A 22923-nucleotide genomic window follows, 5' to 3' on the forward strand; every position below is an offset into this window, starting at 1 on the left:
AGTACTGTAGTAAATATTTAAGAGTAAAAAAATTAAACCACCATCAAATTCCTGCCATGTTGAGTATAATGAATATCGCATTCAAACCTGTAGTTTGATGTCCGCTTCTGCTATTGGTCTAACTCTATTTGTGCTGTTGGGGAGTAAACGCAATGTGCTCCCTCTCTGAGACTGCAAGTCTGAGCCACTGGAATTTCTTGAAGGCTGTTGGTCAGGCTGTTAAAATAACAATTACACATTTTTAACAAGAACATTAACCAGGACAAATGTTCAAAATAATAATACCCATTTTGAGACAAAACTGTGCAACCTTTCAAATAACTAATAGACATTTTGAGACAAAACTGTACATTGTTAAATAAGTCCATGGATGGATGATCCATCATTATGCAGGTTCATGAATGGATGGTCTGTGATTATGTAAGTTCATGGATGAATGATCCATCAAAGTTACTGGATGGACGATCCATCATTGTTCATGAATGGATGATCCATGATTATGTAGTTCATGGATGGATGCTCCACTGTTATGCAAGTTCATGGATGGATGATCAATCATTATTTAAGTTCATGGATGGATAATCAATCATTATTTAAGTTCATGTAGGGATGATCAATCATTGTTTTGTACGTGGAAAAAGTATGGAAAACTGTTATGTGGAAAAAGACAGTGAGTGTTAGTATGTGGAAAAGTACGGGAAACCAAATGGAAAGAGGTAGTGCATGTTTTGTATCTGGAAAAAGTATGAGAAACCAAATGGAAAGAGGCAGTGAGTCTTTTTGTATGTGGAAAAAGTAGGGGAAACCTTCAAATGGAAAGAGGCAGTGAGTGTTTTGTATGTGTAAAAAAGTACGACAAACCACATGGAAATAGGCAGTGAGTGTTTTTTAATATGAAAAAAGGATGAGAAACCAAATGGAAAGAGGCAGTGAGTGTTTTGTATGTAGAAAAAGAATGAGAAACCACATGGAAAGAGGCAGTAAGTCTTTTGGAATATGCAAAAGGCATGAGAAACCAAATGGAAAGAGGAAGTGAGTGTTTTGTATGTGGAAAAGATAAAAGAAACCAAATGGAAAGAGGCAGTGTTTTGAATGTTGGAAAGTATGAGAAACCAACTAAAAAGAGGCAGTGAGTGTTTTGCATGCGGAGAAAGTATGAGATACCACATGGAAAGAGGCAATGAGTGTTTTTGTATGTGGAAAAAGTATGAGAAACTAAATGGAAAGAGGCATTGAGTGTTTTGCATGTGGAAAAAGTAGGGGAAACCAAATAAAAGAGACAGTGTTTTGTAGCTGGAAAAAGTATGAGAAACCACATGGAAAGAGGCAGTAAGTGTTTTGTACATGGAAAAAGTATGAGAAACCAAACTGAAAGAAGCACTGAGTGTTTTGTATGTGGAAAAAGTATGGAAAACCTTCAAACAGAAAGATACTGAGTGTTTTTCTGTGGAAAAAGTACAAGAAAACACATGGAAAGAGGCACTGAGTGCTTTTGGATGTGTCAAAAGTATGAGAAACCAAATGGAAAGAGGCAGCGTGTGTTTTTTTATGTGGAAGAAAGTATAGGAAACCAAATGGAAAGAGGCAGTGAGTGTTTTGAATGTGGTAAAAATATGAGAAACCAAATGAAAAAAGACAGTGGGTGTTTCGTATGTGAAAAGAGTATGAGAGACCAAATGGAAAGAGGCAGTGAGTGTTTTGTATGTGGAAAAAGCAGGGGAAACTGAATGGAAAGAGGCAGTTGAGTGTTTTGTATGTGGAACAAGTATGGGAAACCTTAAAATGGAAAGAGCCAATGACAGAGGAGGAAAATTATACTCACAGCTCCAGACACTTCTCTTGTTTTCAACTGTGCCTCCACGTTAGCCCTATGCAAAGCATGCAGCAAACACCTGAACAGCAAAACAAAGAGAGTATATATATATAGTTACAACTCTTTGATGTTAGACTATGTAAAAGAAAAAAGCAAATACAAGTTTTGTAAAAATAAGCAAATAATTTAATGCTCTATGTTATAAAGTGAATATTTAAGAGGAGCTAACAGTATTATGAATTATACCAGGCTGGAATGACTGTGTCAAAGAACTACATGAATTTGCACGAAATGCTTACCTTATGTGGTGTGATAACAGTAAACCTTGTCATGGCCAACTCAGTAACCGAATGCACCAAACAAGAGCACATTTTAAGCATGCTCTTAGCTTATGCAAGAAAGATGAAGTAAAACATATAACAGACTCGCCAGCACAAAAATTTGAAACATCAACCAACGTGAATTCTGGAAGCAAGTTAAACAAAATACTACGACAACTTCCACTAAAATACCAATTTGCATTGATGGGAACCATGGTCAGAATAATATATGCAACATGTGGAAAAATCATTTTGAAGACTTACTCAATAGTGTTGAAAATGAATCAAATAAGAAGCATTTGCTTTCAGCATTGAATACCCTTTCTGCTGGTATTGAGGTAATCACATTATCTGAGATCCAAAGTGCAATAACAAGACAAAAAGGCAGTAAATGTCTAAGATCAGATTTTTTATATGTGGAACATATTAAATTTTCAGATACTAGACTTCATGTGCTATTGATGATTTTATTTAATCGTATGTTTGTGCATCACATTGTACCAGATGATTTTACAAAAGTTATAATTATACCACTACTAAAAAGCAAAATTGGTAACCTGGTGGACAAAAATAACTACAGACCTAAAGCTCTTATGACTATTATTTCAAAAATATTTGAATGCATCATACCACAGAGATGTGAAGTCACAATCTCCAATAATCAGTTTGGTTTTAAAAAGCAGCATTCATCAGATTTATGACTATATGCCGTTAAAGAAACTGTCAGCTATTATGTAGAACTTGGCAGCCCAGCATTTGCATGCTTCTTAAATGCTAGTAAGGAATTTGATAGGGTCAATCATTGGACACTCTTTATAACGTTGATTGATATTAAAATATCTGTCTACATAGTTCATATTTTAGCTAATTGGTATGGCAAACAGTTGTATAATATGCGATGAGGAAGTGTAATGTCCACACTTTCCATGTAACCAATGATGGTGAGGCAGGGGGTATTCTTTCCCCATTGTTATTTAATAATATATATATATATATATATATATATATATATATATATATATATATATATATATATATATATATATATATATATATATATATATATATATATATATATATATATATAAGTTAATTCATAAGCTGGGTTAGTGTTACGTGGGGTTACGTCTGCCACCAAATGTGCTGTTTCAGGTTTAAGGAAATTATTAAATATATGTGAACAATATGCATTTGAGAATGACATCATCTATAATACAAAAAATCAGTATGCATGGTCTTTCAGCCAACTTCTTTCAAATTACCTCCCCCTGTACATCTTAACGGCAATGCTCTTACATATGTCAACAGTTATACGTATTTGGGTCATTATTTTGAAATCCAATCAGTCAGATAATGAAGATATGATTAGAAATTACCGATTTTTATGTGATTGAACAAACATGCTTCTACAAAAATTTAAGAATTGTTCATGAAATATCAAAATTACATTATTCAAATCTTATTGCTGCACTATGTGCCATTTAACTTCATTCTTAACAATGCAGGGAGCAGTTAATTGTGTAGATGTATCTGTATACCTGTATGTATGATACATGTTATTTTATGTTTACAATATTTTTACTTTATATCTATATTTTAATTTAGATGTATGGACTATGTAATTTTAAATAAAGAATTCTTATCTTTTCTTAACGAAACCATGTATCATCCATTATTTCATTTTTGCTTTCACTTATTTGAAATGGAAATAATCAATGTTTTACCCATTTATAATATACACTCAGCTTTGTTTCTATTTTCATCTATCATTAAGCATTATTTGTCCTGAATTTATCATCTCCATTTGGAAACAAATGCATTCATCATTAAGTTTATATTTATCCTGCATTTCATTTTGTAATGCATTCATTCTTCATTTCATTCATGTTCATTCTGCATTCCATTTTTATTTCAGTGAATAAACTATCCACTCCAATGTGTACTGTGTGTGTGCATGTACAATCTTTACCTTCCTATGGTTGCAATGACTGACAAACTCATTCTCTCTTTGATTGCAAACATGAATGTGTCATCCCTGGAACCAGTGAAATAGTCCAACATTGACTTCTGCAAAGTAAACATGACCAAGATACAGTTGAATCCTTAAATCTTACACGAGGATGCATGAGAATGTAAATTTACATTATTCAAGGAGTGAGAATATTATCATTACAGGTTAGATAATTTTTTATTTGTCCCGAAGTGAGCACTGAATCCAAAAGGTACCAATCAGGTTGGCAGCAAAAACCAACCACCATACCCTCTCAGCAATGTGCATATCCACAGATAACAATGGAATGTAGTCATGGATACAAGTATGTGTGTATATTCATAGATAAGGATGGAATGTAGTCATGGATACAAGCATTTGTGTATATCCCTAGATAAGGATGGAATGTACCAGGCAGTCATGGATACAAGCATTTGTGTATAATAGAATCACTCGCATGCACATGAGAATATAATAAATGAACATATCATTCTAGCAATCTTTATAGGTGAACTAATTTTATTTATGAAACTTCAGTTTTAAACTAGACTCTTCTATGGTCTGAAGTACATATAAAAACCCAGACTGGTTTTCTGTTACTTATAACCAAGTCTTAAAGTTTATAATTATACACAAACAGAAACAGGCAGGGATATATAATTCATGAAGGTTGGCATTTTTAGTTTTTAGTGGTTTGGTATCTCACTGTCATATTTTCTGATTTTATATATATATATATATATATATATATATATATATATATATATATATATATATATATATATATATATATATATATATAAAGAATACAAATCATATTGTGAATAACAGTCCTTTCAAGTGCACTGGATCCAGCAAGGGATCACGTTTGTCAGGGATTGATTAAGAAAAATGTAATAAACTGACTACGAACAGTGCAAAACTAGTATCTAGTGCTTTCGACTCTTTAATGAGTCTTTTTCAAAGGCAAGTACAAAACATGGACCAGACAAACAAATAAAACAGACAAACCGTTGTCTTTGTAAAACTTTACATGACTTTGACTTGTTGCGGATGCTGAAAGATATTTTATATTGACCTAGAAATCAATGAGCCATAACATCATCTGTTATTTTAAGTAAATTTATGTACGCGCAAATTATATCCCGGATATTTCATTGTATAGCTGTAATTATAGGTTATTGGGTGACTAATAAGCAAATTTAGAGAATTATTGAAAAGAGAACATACCGGCTGCAAAACAGTAATTTTATTTGTAAATGGCTGTCTTTTTCTAGTCTTCTTGGTTTAAACCACTTGGTTTCATTGTACTAAGGCAGCGTATCCAGTAAGATTCCTTTTTTTTACCTGGTTTTGGAACTCCATTTGGGGTTGTGAGCAATTGCTATAAGTGTTATACCAGTGAAAGTGTGACCATGGAAGGAGAAGTGTTCTGTGACAGGGCTTCTGTACAGCTTCTTTGTCATCCAGTCAGATCTATGAAGGTTGATCCTTTTGTGTAACTTTTCAGTTTCTCCAACATACTGGATGATACAGATCTTAGATGTGATGAGATAAATTACATTCTGTTTTTTATATATAAAGCTTACCTGTACTTCCTCATTTCCATTAAAGAGAAGGGCAGCCAAGAAGGCAAGTAGTTCCTGACAGATCTTGTCATGTGGGCTGGACATGTGTTTCAGTACACTCTGAATAGTGTCAAAGCTGTTCAGGGCATTCTGAACTTCTTTTATCACCTTCAACTGCCTGGAACATAAAAAGCAAGTTGTAGATAAGCATTTACAAGTCTGTAAGAATGAGCTTCAGAAAGACATTAAATGGAGTGTTGTGACCAATTTTTATAAACCTTCCAAGTTATAAAAAATATGTATGATTTTAAATCACACAGCCATTTTCCTCTGCTGGTTTGCACAAATACATAATTTCCTTCAAATACACCTGTAATGGCTTCTCTCTAGTAGAGGGTCATGTTTTTCATGTTAAACTTGCAAAGTATTCATTTAAAGTCAGTTGCCTGCACCATTTTCGGCCGATGCACAAAGTAACAATGCATAACTGTTAGATGCTATTGGTTAGCTGGCATTACCTTCTAAGGGAGACAACTCATGAAATCCAACAGATGTTGTTATGACAAAGCACTAAAATATATGATCATTCTGCCAAGGTGTAGATAAGGTTAACATATAGGAACCTTGGCTAGCAAAGATGACTACATTACATACCACTGATATCTGGTGGGTTTATGTTGTTGTTGTTGTTCTTTTGTTGTCTTTTTTAAAAACACTATCCGACTGATTGGAACTGACTTGTGATTTATTACTGTGAATTTAATTACTTTCATTTGTATCAACAAGCTTTTATTGGTACTCAAATTCATGGAGTGGGGAAGAGTGTTGTACTGTTTCTAAACAGACAAATTATAGGTCACTGTGTCTTAAATTCATGGATTATGGAAGACAGTTGAATTGTTTCCATGGATTCAAGTTTGGTGTGTTTTTAAACTCATCGATTGGGGAAGAGATCTGGATTATTTCTATACCTACAGATTATAGGTCACCGTGCCTTAAATTCCTTGACTGGGAAACAGTATAGCCTTGTTTCCATAGACACATTATAAGTCATTGTCTCAAATTAACAGACTGGGGAAGAAAGCTGTATTGTCACTGTGTCTTAATTTCTTCGATTGGGGCAGAAAATTATATTGTATCAATGAAATCAAGATCAGTGTCTCTTTTAAATTCATAAATGGGGAAGAGATATGTATGGTTTCCATTGATTCAAGTTCAGTATGTCTTTTAATTCCTGGATTGTGAAAGAGATTTGTATTGTTTCCATGGATTCTAGTTAAATTTTCATTATGTTCATTGACTAGCAAAGAGAGCAATAATATTTAACTTCTTGAATTGAGCAGGAGAGTTGCATTCTTTCCGTGAATTCAAGTTCAGTGTGTAAATTTAGGATAAATCTTGCTGCACTTTTTTAAGTTTGTAGATTTATTTCAATATTATTCTCAGTTGTATTGCCCCATACTGTGCAGCAGTAGCCCAAAAGAGTGAATGCATTGTAAAATAATTTCCAGTAGTTGACTGGTAGATAACTATTTATCATATGTTAAAGATCAATTCTTCAGTTTCAATTGCTTGTGCCATTCAGATTCTTATCAACATGAACTCCCAAAAGTTCTGTGTCAGCATTTTCGATTTCATTATTGGAGATATACAGCTCAAGATTTGAATTTTCATTCACTGATAACCTTTGCCCAGTTCCAAGCAACACTGCCTCAGTTTATATGGGACTGATAACCATGTTATTAAGTTATTAATAAGCTATTAAGCACAAATATTAATAAAAATATCAATCTTCACCCAAATTTTAGTTCAAAGTCACAAAACTCGAATCAAACTTATGCAAATGTGTATCATCAGCATATAGATTGGTATTTCAATGTCGTACTTACATGGCAAGTAATTCATAAACAATATGAATAATACTAGTCCTAAAATAGACCCCTGTGGAAAACCTTTATTGAGGTGGCGCTCACCAGATAATATGTACTTTTGAGAGAGTGACGTATGTAAGGTGAAGTAGTTCACATTTAAAACATGCACAGTGGAGAGAATGTTTGCATATCTCTATGCTACATTAATGTAATGTGGATGATATTTCTTTTGGATATTGTACTTTTGGAAATTTTACATGATTTAAGCACACTGCTAACTAAAATGACTGCTCCCTTGTGTTAAAAAATCAGTCTGAATTAGTCTAAAGTACAGTATACATAGCAGCTATTAAAATAGGGAAAATGAATTTTGCCAGACTAGACAATACCAGCTTCTGAAAGTGCAATGAATGAATTACCAAATATATAAAATGTAAAAAAAGTTATCGGCTCTTTTTTATACAATTTACCTCTGAAGTTCAGGAGGTGAAAATGACCAAGTAGAGCTAGCACTTTTTTGAAAGGTGCACATTTGAAGTAAGGCCAAGCTGTATACTCTATAACCCATCGTACACCCATCAATCATACACCAAAATAAAGGGAATTAAAGGTTCTTTGCATTATACCTAAGATATACAAGGTCTTTTTTAAATAGCTAGTATAACCAATGAGGAAAGCCGATGACATTCATTTTCTTTAAAATCCTAACCCTATGCAAAATGCGAAACTGTATAGCGCCACCTGATGGACATCAGTTCTGATTTAATGTTGCCAATAACAACTTGTTGGCTTCTGTCAGATATGTATGATTTGAACCATGGGAGTGAGAAGTGAGAACATCTGCACTTTTTAAGTTTATGGGTGACTTAAATGGCACTTTGACAGGTAACCATAGAGATGTTTCGTAAACATCTAGATTGGGGTGGGTGAATTAAATGGCACTTTGACAGGTAGCCATAGAGATGTTTTGTCAAAATCTAGATTGGGATGGATGAATTAAATGGCATTTTGACAGGTAAACATAGAGATGTTTTGTAAACAGCTGGATTGGGATGAGTGAATTAAATGGCACTTTGACAGGTAACCGTAGAGATGGGTTTTTTTGTAAAAATCTAGATTGGGGTGGGTGAATTGAATGGCACTTTGACAGATAACCATAGAGATGTTTTGTAAACATCTAGATTGGGATGGGAGAATTGAATGGCACTTTGACAGGTAACTATAGAGATGTTTTGTAAAAATCTAGATTGGAGTGGCTGAATTAAATGGCACTTTGACAGGTAGCCATAGAGATGTTTTGTCAAAATCTAGATTGGGATGGATGAATTAAATGGCATTTTGACAGGTAACCATAGAGATGTTTTGTAAACAGCTGGATTGGGATGAGTGAATTAAATGGCACTTTGACAGGTAACCGTAGAGATGGTTTTTTTTTGTAAAAATCTAGATTGGGGTGGGTGAATTGAATGGCACTTTGACAGATAACCATAGAGATGTTTTGTAAACATCTAGATTGGGATGGGAGAATTGAATGGCACTTTGACAGGTAACTATAGAGATGTTTTGTAAAAATCTAGATTGGAGTGGGTGAATTAAATGGCACTTTGACAGGTAACCATAGAGATGTTTTGTCAAAATCTAGATTGGGATGGATGAATTAAATGGCATTTTGACAGGTAACCATAGAGATGTTTTGTAAACAGCTGGATTGGGATGAGTGAATTAAATGGCACTTTGACAGGTAACCGTAGAGATGGGTTTTTTTGTAAAAATCTAGATTGGGGTGGGTGAATTGAATGGCACTTTGACAGATAACCATAGAGATGTTTTGTAAACATCTAGATTGGGATGGGAGAATTGAATGGCACTTTGACAGGTAACTATAGAGATGTTTTGTAAAAATCTAGATTGGAGTGGGTGAATTGAATGGCACTTTGACAGGTAACCATAGAGATGTTTTGTCAAAATCTAGATTGGGATGGATGAATTAAATGGCATTTTGACAGGTAACCATAGAGATGTTTTGTAAACAGCTGGATTGGGATGAGTGAATTAAATGGCACTTTGACAGGTAACCGCAGAGATGGGTTTTTTTGTAAAAATCTAGATTGGGGTGGGTGAATTGAATGGCACTTTGACAGATAACCATAGAGATGTTTTGTAAACATCTAGATTGGGATGGGAGAATTGAATGGCACTTTGACAGGTAAATATAGAGATGTTTTGTAAAAATCTAGATTGGAGTGGGTGAATTCAATGGCACTTTGATAGGTAACTATAGAGATGTTTTGTAAAAATCTAGATTGGGGTGGAAGAATTAAATGGCACTTTGACAGGTAACCATCTCCCATTACAGGAGCAGCATAACATATTATCAATGTTCCAGTACAGTAACAGCATGCCATATTATCAAAGTTCCAGTATAGTAACAGCATGCCATATTATCAATGTTCCAGTACAGTAACAGCATGCCATATTATTAATGTTCCAGTACAGTAACAGCATGCCATATTATCAATGTTCCAGTATAGTAACAGCATGCCATATTATCAATGTTCCAGTACAGTAAGAGCATGCCATATTATCAATGGTCCAATACAGTAACAGCATGCCATATTATCAAAGTTCCAGTATAGTAACAGCATGCCATATTATCAATGTTCCATTACAGTAATATCATGCCATATTATCAATGTTCCAGTACAATAGCAGCATCCCATATTATCAATGTTCCAGTACAGTAACAGCATACCATATTATCAATGGTCCAGTACAGTAACAGCATGCCATATTATCAATGTTCCATTACATTAACAGCATGCCATATTATCAATGTTCCATTACAGTAACAGCATACCATATTATCAATGGTCCAGTACAGTAACAGCATACCATATTATCAATGGTCCAGTACAGTAGCAGCATACCATATTATCAATGTTCCAGTACAGTAGCAGCATGCCATATTATCAATGTCCCAGTACAGTAGCAGCATGCCATATTATCAATGTTCCAGTACAGTAACAGCATGCCATATTATCAATGTTCCATTACAATAACAGCATGCCATATTATCAATGTTCCAGTACAGTAACAGCATGCCATATTATCAATGTTCCAGTACAGTAACAGCATACCATATTATCAATGGTCCAATACAGTAACAGCATGCCATATTATCAATGTTCCAGTACTGTAACAGCATGCCATATTATCAATGTTCCAGTACAGTAGCAGCATACCATATTATCAATGTTCCAGTACAGTAACAGCATGCCATATTATCAATGTTCCATTACAGTAACAGCATACCATATTATCAATGTTCCAGTACAGTAGCAGCATATCATATTATCAATTTCCAGTACAGTAACAGAATGCCGTATTATCAATGTTCCAGTACAGTAACAGAATGCCATATTATCAATGGTCCCATAGTGTAAAAGCACTGACTGTTTGATAAATATGCAAGAGGTGTTACAAGTCATAGTGGACCATACTACTGAATAATGACTGAGAAAGTATGAATAAATGTTTGTCTCTCTCCAATCAACTGATTTAGTTCAAATGCTTTAATCTTCTATATGGAAATAATTATGTATGACATTTTGTTTCTCTCTCTAATATAATACATGCATTTATGCATCTGTGTATGTTTATAATAATTATTCCCCAAGATTTTCAATGAAGAAAAATTTTTCTATACAAATCACTGCAACAGCGCACATTATGAAGTTTCTGGGATTGGAGACTAAAAATATTTAACATCACTGAATTTCATATTTACTGACATATAATGGCTTATAATGTACTGATATATATAAATACTTGAATTCCAGCCATTAATCACTAGTTCAATTTTGTATTGATATGTGTACATGCTTGAATTCCAGCCATTAGTCACTAGAGTGATAGTGTATTGATATGTGTACATGCTTGAATTCCAGCCATTAATCACTTGAGTTGATAGTGTATTGATATGTGTACATGCTTGAATTCCAGGAATTAGTCACTAGAGTGACAGTGTGTTGATATATGTACATCCTTGAATTCCAGCCATTACTCACTAGAGTGATAGTGTATTGATATATGTACATGCTTGAATTCCAGCCATTACTCACTAGAGTGATAGTGTATTGATATATGTACATGCTTGAATTCCAGCCATTAGTCACTAGAGTGATAGTGTATTGATATGTGTACATGCTTGAATTCCAACCATTAGTCACTAGAGTGATAGTGTATTGATATATGTAAATGCTTGAATTCCAGCCATTAATCACTAGAGTGATAGTGTATTGATATGTGTACATGCTTGAATTCCAGCCATTAGTCACTAGAGTGATAGTGTATTGATATATGTACATGCTTGAATTCCAGCCATTAGTCACTAGAGTGATAGTGTATTGATATGTGTACATCCTTGAATTCCAGCCATTAATCACTAGAGTGATAGTGTATTGATATCTGTATATCCTTGAATTCCAGCCATTAGTCACTAGAGTGATAGTGTATTGACATGTGTACATGCTTGAATTCCAGCCATTAGTCACTAGAGTGATAGTGTATTGATATATGTACATGCTTGAATTCCAGCCATTAGTCACTAGAGTGATAGTGTATTGATATATGTACATGCTTGAATTCCAGCCATCAGTCACTAGACTGATAGTGTATTGATATGTGTAAATGCTTGAATTCCAGGAATTAGTCACTAGAGTGACAGTGTATTAATATTTGTACATCCTTGAATTCCAGCCATTAGTCACTAGACTGATAGTGTATTGATATGTGTAAATGCTTGAATTCCAGCCATTATTCACTAGAGTGATAGTGTGTTGATATATGTACATGCTTGAATTCCAGCCATTAGTCACTAGAGTGATAGTGTATTCACATGTGTACATGCTTGAATTCCAGCCATTAGTCACTAGAGTGATAGTGTATTGATATATGTACATGCTTGAATTCCAGCCATCAGTCACTAGACTGATAGTGTATTGATATGTGTAAATGCTTGAATTCCAGGAATTAGTCACTAGAGTGACAGTGTATTAATATTTGTACATCCTTGAATTCCAGCCATTAGTCACTAGACTGATAGTGTATTGATATGTGTAAATGCTTGAATTCCAGCCATTATTCACTAGAGTGATAGTGTGTTGATATATGTACATCCTTGAATTCCAGCCATTAGTCACTAGAGTGATATTGTGTTGATATATGTACATCCTTGAATTCCAGCCATTAGTCACTAGAGTGATAGTGTATTGATATATGTACATGCTTGAATTCCAGCCATTAGTCACTAGAGTGATAGTGTATTGATATGTGTACATGCTTGAATTCCAGCCATTATTCACTAGAGTGATAGTGTGTTGATATATGTACATCCTTGAATTCCAGCCATTAGTCACTAGAGTGATATTGTGTTGATATATGTACATCCTTGAATTCCAGCCATTAGTCACTAGAGTGATAGTGTATTGATATGTGTACATGCTTGAATTCCAGCCATTAGTCACTAGAGTGATAGTGTATTGATATATGTACATGCTTGAATTCCAGCCATTAGTCACTAGAGTGATAGTGTATTGATATGTGTACATGCTTGAATTCCAGCCATTACTCACTAGAGTGATAGTGTATTGATATGTGTACATGTTTGAATTCCAGCCATTACTCACTAGAGTGATAGTGTATTGACATGTGTACATGCTTGAATTCCAGCCATTAGTCACTAGAGTGATAGTGTATTGACATGTGTACATGCTTGAATTCCAGCCATTACTCACTAGAGTGATAGTGTATTGATATGTGTACATGCTTGAATTCCAGCCATTACTCACTAGAGTGATAGTGTATTGACATGTGTACATGCTTGAATTCCAGCCATTACTCACTAGAGTGATAGTGTATTGATATATGTACATCCTTGAATTCCAGCCATTAGTCACTAGAGTGATAGTGTATTGATATATGTAAATGCTTGAGTGTCACCTATATCATAAATGTGTGTGTGATTTGGATTTTTAACATGATGTCCCACCCAGTCACATTATCCTAACACCAGGCCGATCAGTCCTAACTGTAACCTCTTAATGCTGAGTGCCAAGCAAGACACGTGTTAGTACCATTTTTGTAAGTCTTTGGTATGACTCGGCCCGGGATCAAACTCATGACCTCCCACATCTGAGGCAGATGCTTTAACTATTAGGCCACTGGAGCAGTACATACACGATTGAATTTCAGCCATTAATCACTAGAGTGATAGTGTATTGATATGTGTACCTGCTTGAATTCCAGCCATTAATCACTAGAGCGATAGTGTATTGATATATGTACATCCTTGAATTCCAGCCATTAATCACTAGAGCGATAGTGTATTGATATATGTACATCCTTGAATTCCAGCCATTAATCACTAGAGTGATAGTGTATTGAGATGTGTACATGCTTGAATTCCAACCATTAGTCACTAGAGTGATAGTGTATTGATATCTGTATATCCTTGAATTCCAGCCATTAGTCACTAGAGTGATAGTGTATTGATATATGTACATCCTTGAATTCCAGCCATCAATCACTAGAGTGATAGTGTATTGATATGTGTACATGCTTGAATTCCAGCCATTAATCACTAGAGTGATAGTGTATTGATATATGTACATCCTTGAATTCCAGCCATTAGTCACTAGACTGATAGTGTATTGATATGTGTACCTGCTTGAATTCCAGCCATTAATCACTAGAGCGATAGTGTATTGATATATGTACATCCTTGAATTCCAGCCATTAGTCACTAGAGTGATAGTGTATTGATATCTGTATATCCTTGAATTCCAGCCATTAGTCACTAGAGTGATAGTGTATTGATATGATGCTCGAATTCCAGCCATTAGTCACTAGATTGATAGTGTATTGATAGATGTACATGCTTGAATTCCAGCCATTAGTCGCTAGAGTGATAGTGTATTGATATCTGTATATCCTTGAATTCCAGCCATTAATCACTAGAGTGATAGTGTATTGATATATGTACATGCTTGAATTCCAGCCATTAATCACTAGAGTGATAGTGTATTGATAGGTGTACATGCTTGAATTCCAGCCATTAGTCACTAGAGTGATAGTGTATTGATATCTGTATATCCTTGAATTCCAGCCATTAGTCACTAGAGTGATAGTGTATAGATATATGTACATGCTTGAATTCCAGCCATTAGTCACTAGAGTGATAGTGTATTGATATATGTACATCCTTGAATTCCAGCCATTAGTCACTAGAGTGATAGTGTGTTGATATATGTACATCCTTGAATTCCAGCCATTACTCACTAGAGTGATAGTGTATTGATATGTGTACATCCTTGAATTCCAGCCATTAATCACTAGAGTGATAGTGTATTGACATGTGTACATGCTTGAATTCCAGCCATTAGTCACTAGAGTGATAGTGTATTGATATGTGTACATGCTTGAATTCCAGCCATTAATCACTTGAGTTGATAGTGTATTGATATGTGTAAATGCTTGAATTCCAGGAATTAGTCACTAGAGTGACAGTGTGTTGATATATGTACATCCTTGAATTCCAGCCATTAATCACTAGAGTGATAGTGTATTGATATGTGTACATGCTTGAATTCCAGCCATCAGTCACTAGACTGATAGTGTATTGATATGTGTAAATGCTTGAATTCCAGGAATTAGTCACTAGAGTGACAGTGTATTAATATTTGTACATCCTTGAATTCCAGCCATTAGTCACTAGACTGATAGTGTATTGATATGTGTAAATGCTTGAATTCCAGCCATTATTCACTAGAGTGATAGTGTGTTGATATATGTACATCCTTGAATTCCAGCCATTATTCACTAGAGTGATAGTGTATTGATATATGTAAATGCTTGAGTGTCACCTATATCATAAATGTGTGTGTGATTTGGATTTTTAACATGATGTCCCACCCAGTCACATTATCCTAACACCAGGCCGATCAGTCCTAACTGTAACCTCTTAATGCTGAGTGCCAAGCAAGACACGTGTTAGTACCATTTTTGTAAGTCTTTGGTATGACTCGGCCCGGGATCAAACTCACGACCTCCCACATCTGAGGCAGATGCTTTAACTATTAGGCCACTGGAGCAGTACATACACGATTGAATTTCAGCCATTAATCACTAGAGTGATAGTGTATTGATATGTGTACATGCTTGAATTCCAGCCATTATTCACTAGAGCGATAGTGTATTGATATATGTACATCCTTGAATTCCAGCCATTAGTCACTAGAGTGATAGTGTATTGATATGTGTACATGCTTGAATTCCAGCCATTAGTCACTAGAGCGATAGTGTATTGATATATGTACATCCTTGAATTCCATCTATTAGGCGCTAGAGTGATAGTGTATTGACATGTGTACATGCTTGAATTCCAGCCATTAGTCACTAGAGTGATAGTGTATTGACATGTGTACATGCTTGAATTCCAGCCATTAGTCACTAGAGTGATAGTGTATTGATATGTGTACATGCTTGAATTCCAGCCATTAGTCACTAGAGTGATAGTGTATTGATATGTGTAAATGCTTGAATTCCAGGAATTAGTCACTAGAGTGACAGTGTGTTGATATATGTACATCCTTGAATTCCAGCCATTAGTCACTAGAGTGATAGTGTATTGACATGTGTACATGCTTGAATTTCACCCATTAGTCACTAGAGTGATAGTGTATTGATATGTGTACATGCTTGAATTCCAGCCATTAGTCACTAGAGTGATAGTGTATTGATATGTGTACATGCTTGAATTCCAGGAATTAGTCACTAGAGTGACAGTGTGTTGATATATGTACATCCTTGAATTCCAGCCATTAGTCACTAGAGTGATAGTGTATTGATATATGTACATGCTTGAATTCCAGCCATCAGTCACTAGACTGATAGTGTATTGATATGTGTAAATGCTTGAATTCCAGCCATTAGTCACTAGAGTGACAGTGTATTAATATTTGTACATCCTTGAATTCCAGCCATTAGTCACTAGACTGATAGTGTATTGATATGTGCAAATGCTTGAATTCCAGGAATTAGTCACTAGAGTGATAGTGTATTGATATCTGTATATCCTTGAATTCCAGCCATTAGTCACTAGACTGATAGTGTATTGATATGTGCAAATGCTTGAATTCCAGCCATTATTCACTAGAGTGATAGTGTGTTGATATATGTACATCCTTGAATTCCAGCCATTAGTCACTAGACTGATATTGTGTTGATATATGTACATCCTTGAATTCCAGCCATTAGTCACTAGAGTGATAGGGTATTGATATATGTACATCCTTGAATTCCAGCCATTAGTCACTAGAGTGATAGTGTATTGATATATGTACATCCTTGAATTCCAGCCATTAGTCACTAGAGTGATAGTGTATTGATATGTGTACATGCTTGAATTCCAGCCATTAGTCACTAGAGTGATAGTGTATTGATATGTGTACATGCTTGAATTCCAGCCATTAGTCACTAGAGTGATAGTGTATTGATATCTGTACATCCTTGAATTCCAGCCATTAGTCACTAGAGTGATAGTGTATTGATATCTGTACATCCTTGAATTCCAGCCATTAGTCACTAGAGTGATAGTGTATTGATATCTGTACATCCTTGAATTCCAGCCATTAGTCACTAGAGTGATAGTGTATTGATATGTGTACATGCTTGAATTCCAGCCATTAGTCACTAGAGTGATAGTGTATTGATATGTGTACATCCTTGAATTCCAGCCATTAGTCACTAGAGTGATAGTGTATTGATATATGTACATCCTTGAATTCCAGCCATTATTCACTAGAGTGATAGTGTGTTGATATATGTACATCCTTGAATTCCAGCCATTAATCACTAGAGTGATAGTGTATTGATATATGTACATCCTTGAATTCCAGCCATTAGTCACTAGAGTGATAGTGTATTGACATGTGTACATGCTTGAATTTCACCCATTAGTCACTAGAGTGATAGTGTATTGATATGATGCTTGAATTCCAGCCATTAGTCACTAGATTGATAGTGTATTGATAGGCGTACATGCTTAAATTCCAGCCATTAGTCGCTAGAGTGATAGTGTATTGATATCTGTATATCCTTGAATTCCAGCCATTAGTCACTAGAGTGATAGTGTATTTATATATGTACATCCTTGAATTCCAGCCATTAGTCACTAGAGTGATAGTGTATTGATATGTGTACATGCTTGAATTCCAGCCATTAATCACTAGAGTGATAGTGTATTGATATATGTAAATGCTTGAATTCCAGCCATTAGTCACTAGAGTGATAGTGTATTGATATATGTAAATGCTTGAATTCCAGCCATTAGTCACTAGAGTGATAGTGTATTGATATGTGTACATGCTTGAATTCCAGCCATTAGTCACCAGAGTGATAGTGTATTGATATATGTACATCCTTGAATTCCAGCCATTAGTCACTAGAGTGATAGTGTATTGATATGTGTACATGCTTGAATTCCAGCCATTAATCACTAGAGTGATAGTGTATTGATATATGTACATGCTTGAATTCCAGCCATTAGTCACTAGAGTGATAGTGTATTGATATGTGTACATGCTTGAATTCCAGCCATTAATCACTAGAGTGATAGTGTATTGATATATGTACATCCTTGAATTCCAGCCATTAGTCACTAGAGTGATAGTGTATTGATATGTGTACATGCTTGAATTCCAGCCATTAATCACTAGAGTGATAGTGTATTGATATATGTAAATGCTTGAATTCCAGCCATTAATCACTAGAGTGATAGTGTATTGATATATGTAAATGCTTGAATTCCAGCCATTAGTCACTAGAGTGATAGTGTATTGATATATGTAAATGCTTGAATTCCAGCCATTAGTCACTAGAGTGATAGTGTATTGATATGTGTACATCCTTGAATTCCAGCCATTAGTCACTAGAGTGATAGTGTATTGATATGTGTACATGCTTGAATTCCAGCCATTAGTCACCAGAGTGATAGTGTATTGATATATGTACATGCTTGAATTCCAGCCATTAGTCACCAGAGTGATAGTGTATTGATATATGTAAATGCTTGAATTCCAGCCATTAGTCACTAGAGTGATAGTGTATTGATATATGTACATCCTTGAATTCCAGCCATTAGTCACTAGAGTGATAGTGTATTGATATGTGTACATGCTTGAATTCCAGCCATTAGTCACCAGAGTGATAGTGTATTGATATATGTACATCCTTGAATTCCAGCCATTAGTCACTAGAGTGATAGTGTATTGATATGTGTACATGCTTGAATTCCAGCCATTAATCACTAGAGTGATAGTGTATTGATATATGTACATGCTTGAATTCCAGCCATTAGTCACTAGAGTGATAGTGTATTGATATGTGTACATGCTTGAATTCCAGCCATTAGTCACTAGAGTGATAGTGTATTGATATATGTACATCCTTGAATTCCAGCCATTAGTCACTAGAGTGATAGTGTATTGATATATGTAAATGCTTGAGTGTCACCTATATCATAAATGTGTGTGTGATTTGGATTTTTAACATGATGTCCCACCCAGTCACATTATCCTAACACCAGGCCGATCAGTCCTAACTGTAACCTCTTAATGCTGAGTGCCAAGCAAGACACGTGTTAGTACCATTTTTGTAAGTCTTTGGTATGACTCGGCCCGGGATCAAACTCACGACCTCCCACATCTGAGGCAGATGCTTTAACTATTAGGCCACTGGAGCAGTGCATACACGATTGAATTTCAGCCATTAATCACTAGAGTGATAGTGTATTGATATATGTACATCCTTGAATTCCAGCCATTAGTCACTAGAGTGATAGTGTATTGATATGTGTACATGCTTGAATTCCAGCCATTAGTCACTAGAGTGATAGTGTATTGATATATGTACATCCTTGAATTCCAGCCATTACTCACTAGAGTGATAGTGTATTGATATGTGTACATGCTTGAATTCCAGCCATTAGTCACTAGAGTGATAGTGTATTGATATGTGTACATGCTTGAATTCCAGCCATTAGTCACTAGAGTGATAGTGTGTTGATATATGTACATCCTTGAATTCCAGCCATTAGTCACTAGAGTGATATTGTGTTGATATATGTACATCCTTGAATTCCAGCCATTAGTCACTAGAGTGATATTGTGTTGATATATGTACATCCTTGAATTCCAGCCATTAGTCACTAGAGTGATAGTGTATTGATATATGTACATGCTTGAATTCCAGCCATTAGTCACCAGAGTGATAGTGTATTGATATGTGTACATCCTTGAATTCCAGCCATTAGTCACTAGAGTGATAGTGTGTTGATATATGTACATCCTTGAATTCCAGCCATTAGTCACTAGAGTGATAGTGTATTGACATGTGTACATGCTTGAATTCCACCCATTAGTCACTAGAGTGATAGTGTATTGATATGTGTACATGCTTGAATTCCAGCCATTAGTCACTAGAGTGATAGTGTATTGATATATGTACATCCTTGAATTCCAGCCATTAGTCACTAGAGTGATAGTGTGTTGATATATGTACATCCTTGAATTCCAGCCATTAGTCACTAGAGTGATAGTGTATTGATATGTGTACATGCTTGAATTCCAGCCATTAGTCACTAGAGTGATAGTGTGTTGATATATGTACATCCTTGAATTCCAGCCATTAGTCACTAGAGTGATATTGTGTTGATATATGTACATCCTTGAATTCCAGCCATTAGTCACTAGAGTGATAGTGTGTTGATATATGTACATCCTTGAATTCCAGCCATTAGTCACTAGAGTGATAGTGTATTGATATGTGTACATGCTTGAATTCCAGCCATTAGTCACTAGAGTGATAGTGTGTTGATATATGTACATCCTTGAATTCCAGCCATTAGTCACTAGAGTGATATTGTGTTGATATATGTACATCCTTGAATTCCAGCCATTAGTCACTAGAGTGATAGCGTATTGATATATGTACATCCTTGAATTCCAGCCATTAGTCACTAGAGTGATAGTGTGTTGATATATGTACATCCTTGAATTCCAGCCATTAGTCACTAGAGTGATAGCGTGTTGATATATGTACATCCTTGAATTCCAGCCATTAGTCACTAGAGTGATAGTGTGTTGATATATGTACATCCTTGAATTCCAGCCATTAGTCACTAGAGTGATATTGTGTTGATATATGTACATCCTTGAATTCCAGCCATTAGTCACTAGAGTGATAGTGTGTTGATATATGTACATCCTTGAATTCCAGCCATTAGTCACTAGAGTGATAGTGTATTGATATGTGTACATGCTTGAATTCCAGCCATTAGTCACTAGAGTGATAGTGTATTGATATATGTACATCCTTGAATTCCAGCCATTAGTCACTAGAGTGATATTGTGTTGATATATGTACATCCTTGAATTCCAGCCATTAGTCACTAGAGTGATAGTGTGTTGATATATGTACATCCTTGAATTCCAGCCATTAGTCACTAGAGTGATAGTGTATTGATATGTGTACATGCTTGAATTCCAGCCATTAGTCACTAGAGTGATAGTGTATTGATATATGTACATCCTTGAATTCCAGCCATTAGTCACTAGAGTGATATTGTGTTGATATATGTACATCCTTGAATTCCAGCCATTAGTCACTAGAGTGATAGTGTGTTGATATATGTACATCCTTGAATTCCAGCCATTAGTCACTAGAGTGATAGTGTATTGATATGTGTACATGCTTGAATTCCAGCCATTAGTCACTAGAGTGATATTGTGTTGATATATGTACATCCTTGAATTCCAGCCATTAGTCACTAGAGTGATAGTGTATTGATATATGTACATCCTTGAATTCCAGCCATTAGTCACTAGAGTGATAGTGTATTGATATATGTACATGCTTGAATTCCAGCCATTAGTCACTAGAGTGATAGTGTATTGATATATGTACATCCTTGAATTCCAGCCATTAGTCACTAGAGTGATAGTGTATTGATATATGTACATGCTTGAATTCCAGCCATTAGTCACTAGAGTGATAGTGTATTGATATATGTACATCCTTGAATTCCAGCCATTAGTCACTAGAGTGATAGTGTATTGATATATGTACATCCTTGAATTCCAGCCATTAGTCACTAGAGTGATAGTGTATTGATATATGTACATGCTTGAATTCCAGCCATTAGTCACTAGAGTGATAGTGTGTTGATATCTGTACATCCTTGAATTCCAGCCATTAGTCACTAGAGTGATAGTGTATTGATATGTGTACATGCTTGAATTCCAGCCATTAGTCACTAGAGTGATAGTGTATTGATATATGTACATCCTTGAATTCCAGCCATTAGTCACTAGAGTGATAGTGTATTGATATGTGTACATGCTTGAATTCCAGCCATTAGTCACTAGAGTGATAGTGTATTGATATGTGTACATCCTTGAATTCCAGCCATTAGTCACTAGAGTGATAGTGTATTGATATGTGTACATGCTTGAATTCCAGCCATTAGTCACTAGAGTGATAGTGTATTGATATGTGTACATCCTTGAATTCCAGCCATTAGTCACTAGAGTGATAGTGTATTGAAATGTGTATATCCTTGAATTCCAGCCATTAGTCACTAGAGTTAGTGTGTGTGCGTGTGTGGTTTGGATTTTTAATGTAGCTTTAACAATTTTTCAGTCATATCACTATGATGTCTGCAGTGTGACAGTTTATAGTGATGTGTAACACCTGGGCATCATGCCACAGACATGTAGCATGATGTCCCACCCAGTCACATTATCCTGACACCAGGCCGACCAGTCCTAATACTAACCACTTAATGCTCTGAGCACCAAGTGCAGCAGCTGTTAGTACCATTTTTGTAAATCTTGGGTATGACTACATGCTTAAAAATGGCTGGTATAATTTTATAGACTATATTTTCATTTACAATTGAGACTTAAAAAACTAATTATAAAAAATGACAAACTCTTTAATTAGCCAAACATCTTACTTCTTTACATCCAGTGAAGATAAATGTTTGTCTCTTTAGCAAAATTCCAACTTTAAGTGTGCAATTATTGGAAATAAATTTGTACTTAGGATCAAAAAGCAATTAATTATTTTCCAGTTTTTATCAAATTCTGTTGAACATGAGATTTGTTATACATATGTGATATTCAGTACATTTTATATTCAAGTTCAGTAAAGATCTAAGATGAAAATGCAACCCAAAAGACAAGAATCAAAATGATCTACCTAATTATTTTCATCTTAACTCACTCAAGCACAAATAAACATA

The 22923-nt window shown here is 35.1% G+C and overlaps 1 protein-coding gene across 1 annotated transcript in view; it reads right to left on the bottom strand.

The window, feature by feature from the left end:
- LOC149800497 (inositol 1,4,5-trisphosphate-gated calcium channel ITPR3-like) overlaps nucleotides 1–22923 on the bottom strand; it is a 297708-nt gene that overhangs the window by 85610 nt on the left and 189175 nt on the right. The window contains exons 46-49 of the mRNA XM_089958443.1: nucleotides 5713–5869; nucleotides 4103–4200; nucleotides 1823–1892; nucleotides 88–216 (exon numbers count right to left, since the gene is read on the bottom strand). Of these exons, the coding sequence (XP_089814569.1) occupies nucleotides 88–216; nucleotides 1823–1892; nucleotides 4103–4200; nucleotides 5713–5869 (454 nt within the window). The remainder of the gene's footprint in view (nucleotides 1–87; nucleotides 217–1822; nucleotides 1893–4102; nucleotides 4201–5712; nucleotides 5870–22923) is intronic.

Source organism: Sinohyriopsis cumingii, chromosome 5 (genome assembly GCF_028554795.1).
Source record: "Sinohyriopsis cumingii isolate HCF-2022 chromosome 5, ASM2855479v2, whole genome shotgun sequence".
Lineage (NCBI taxonomy): Eukaryota > Metazoa > Mollusca > Bivalvia > Unionida > Unionidae > Sinohyriopsis > Sinohyriopsis cumingii.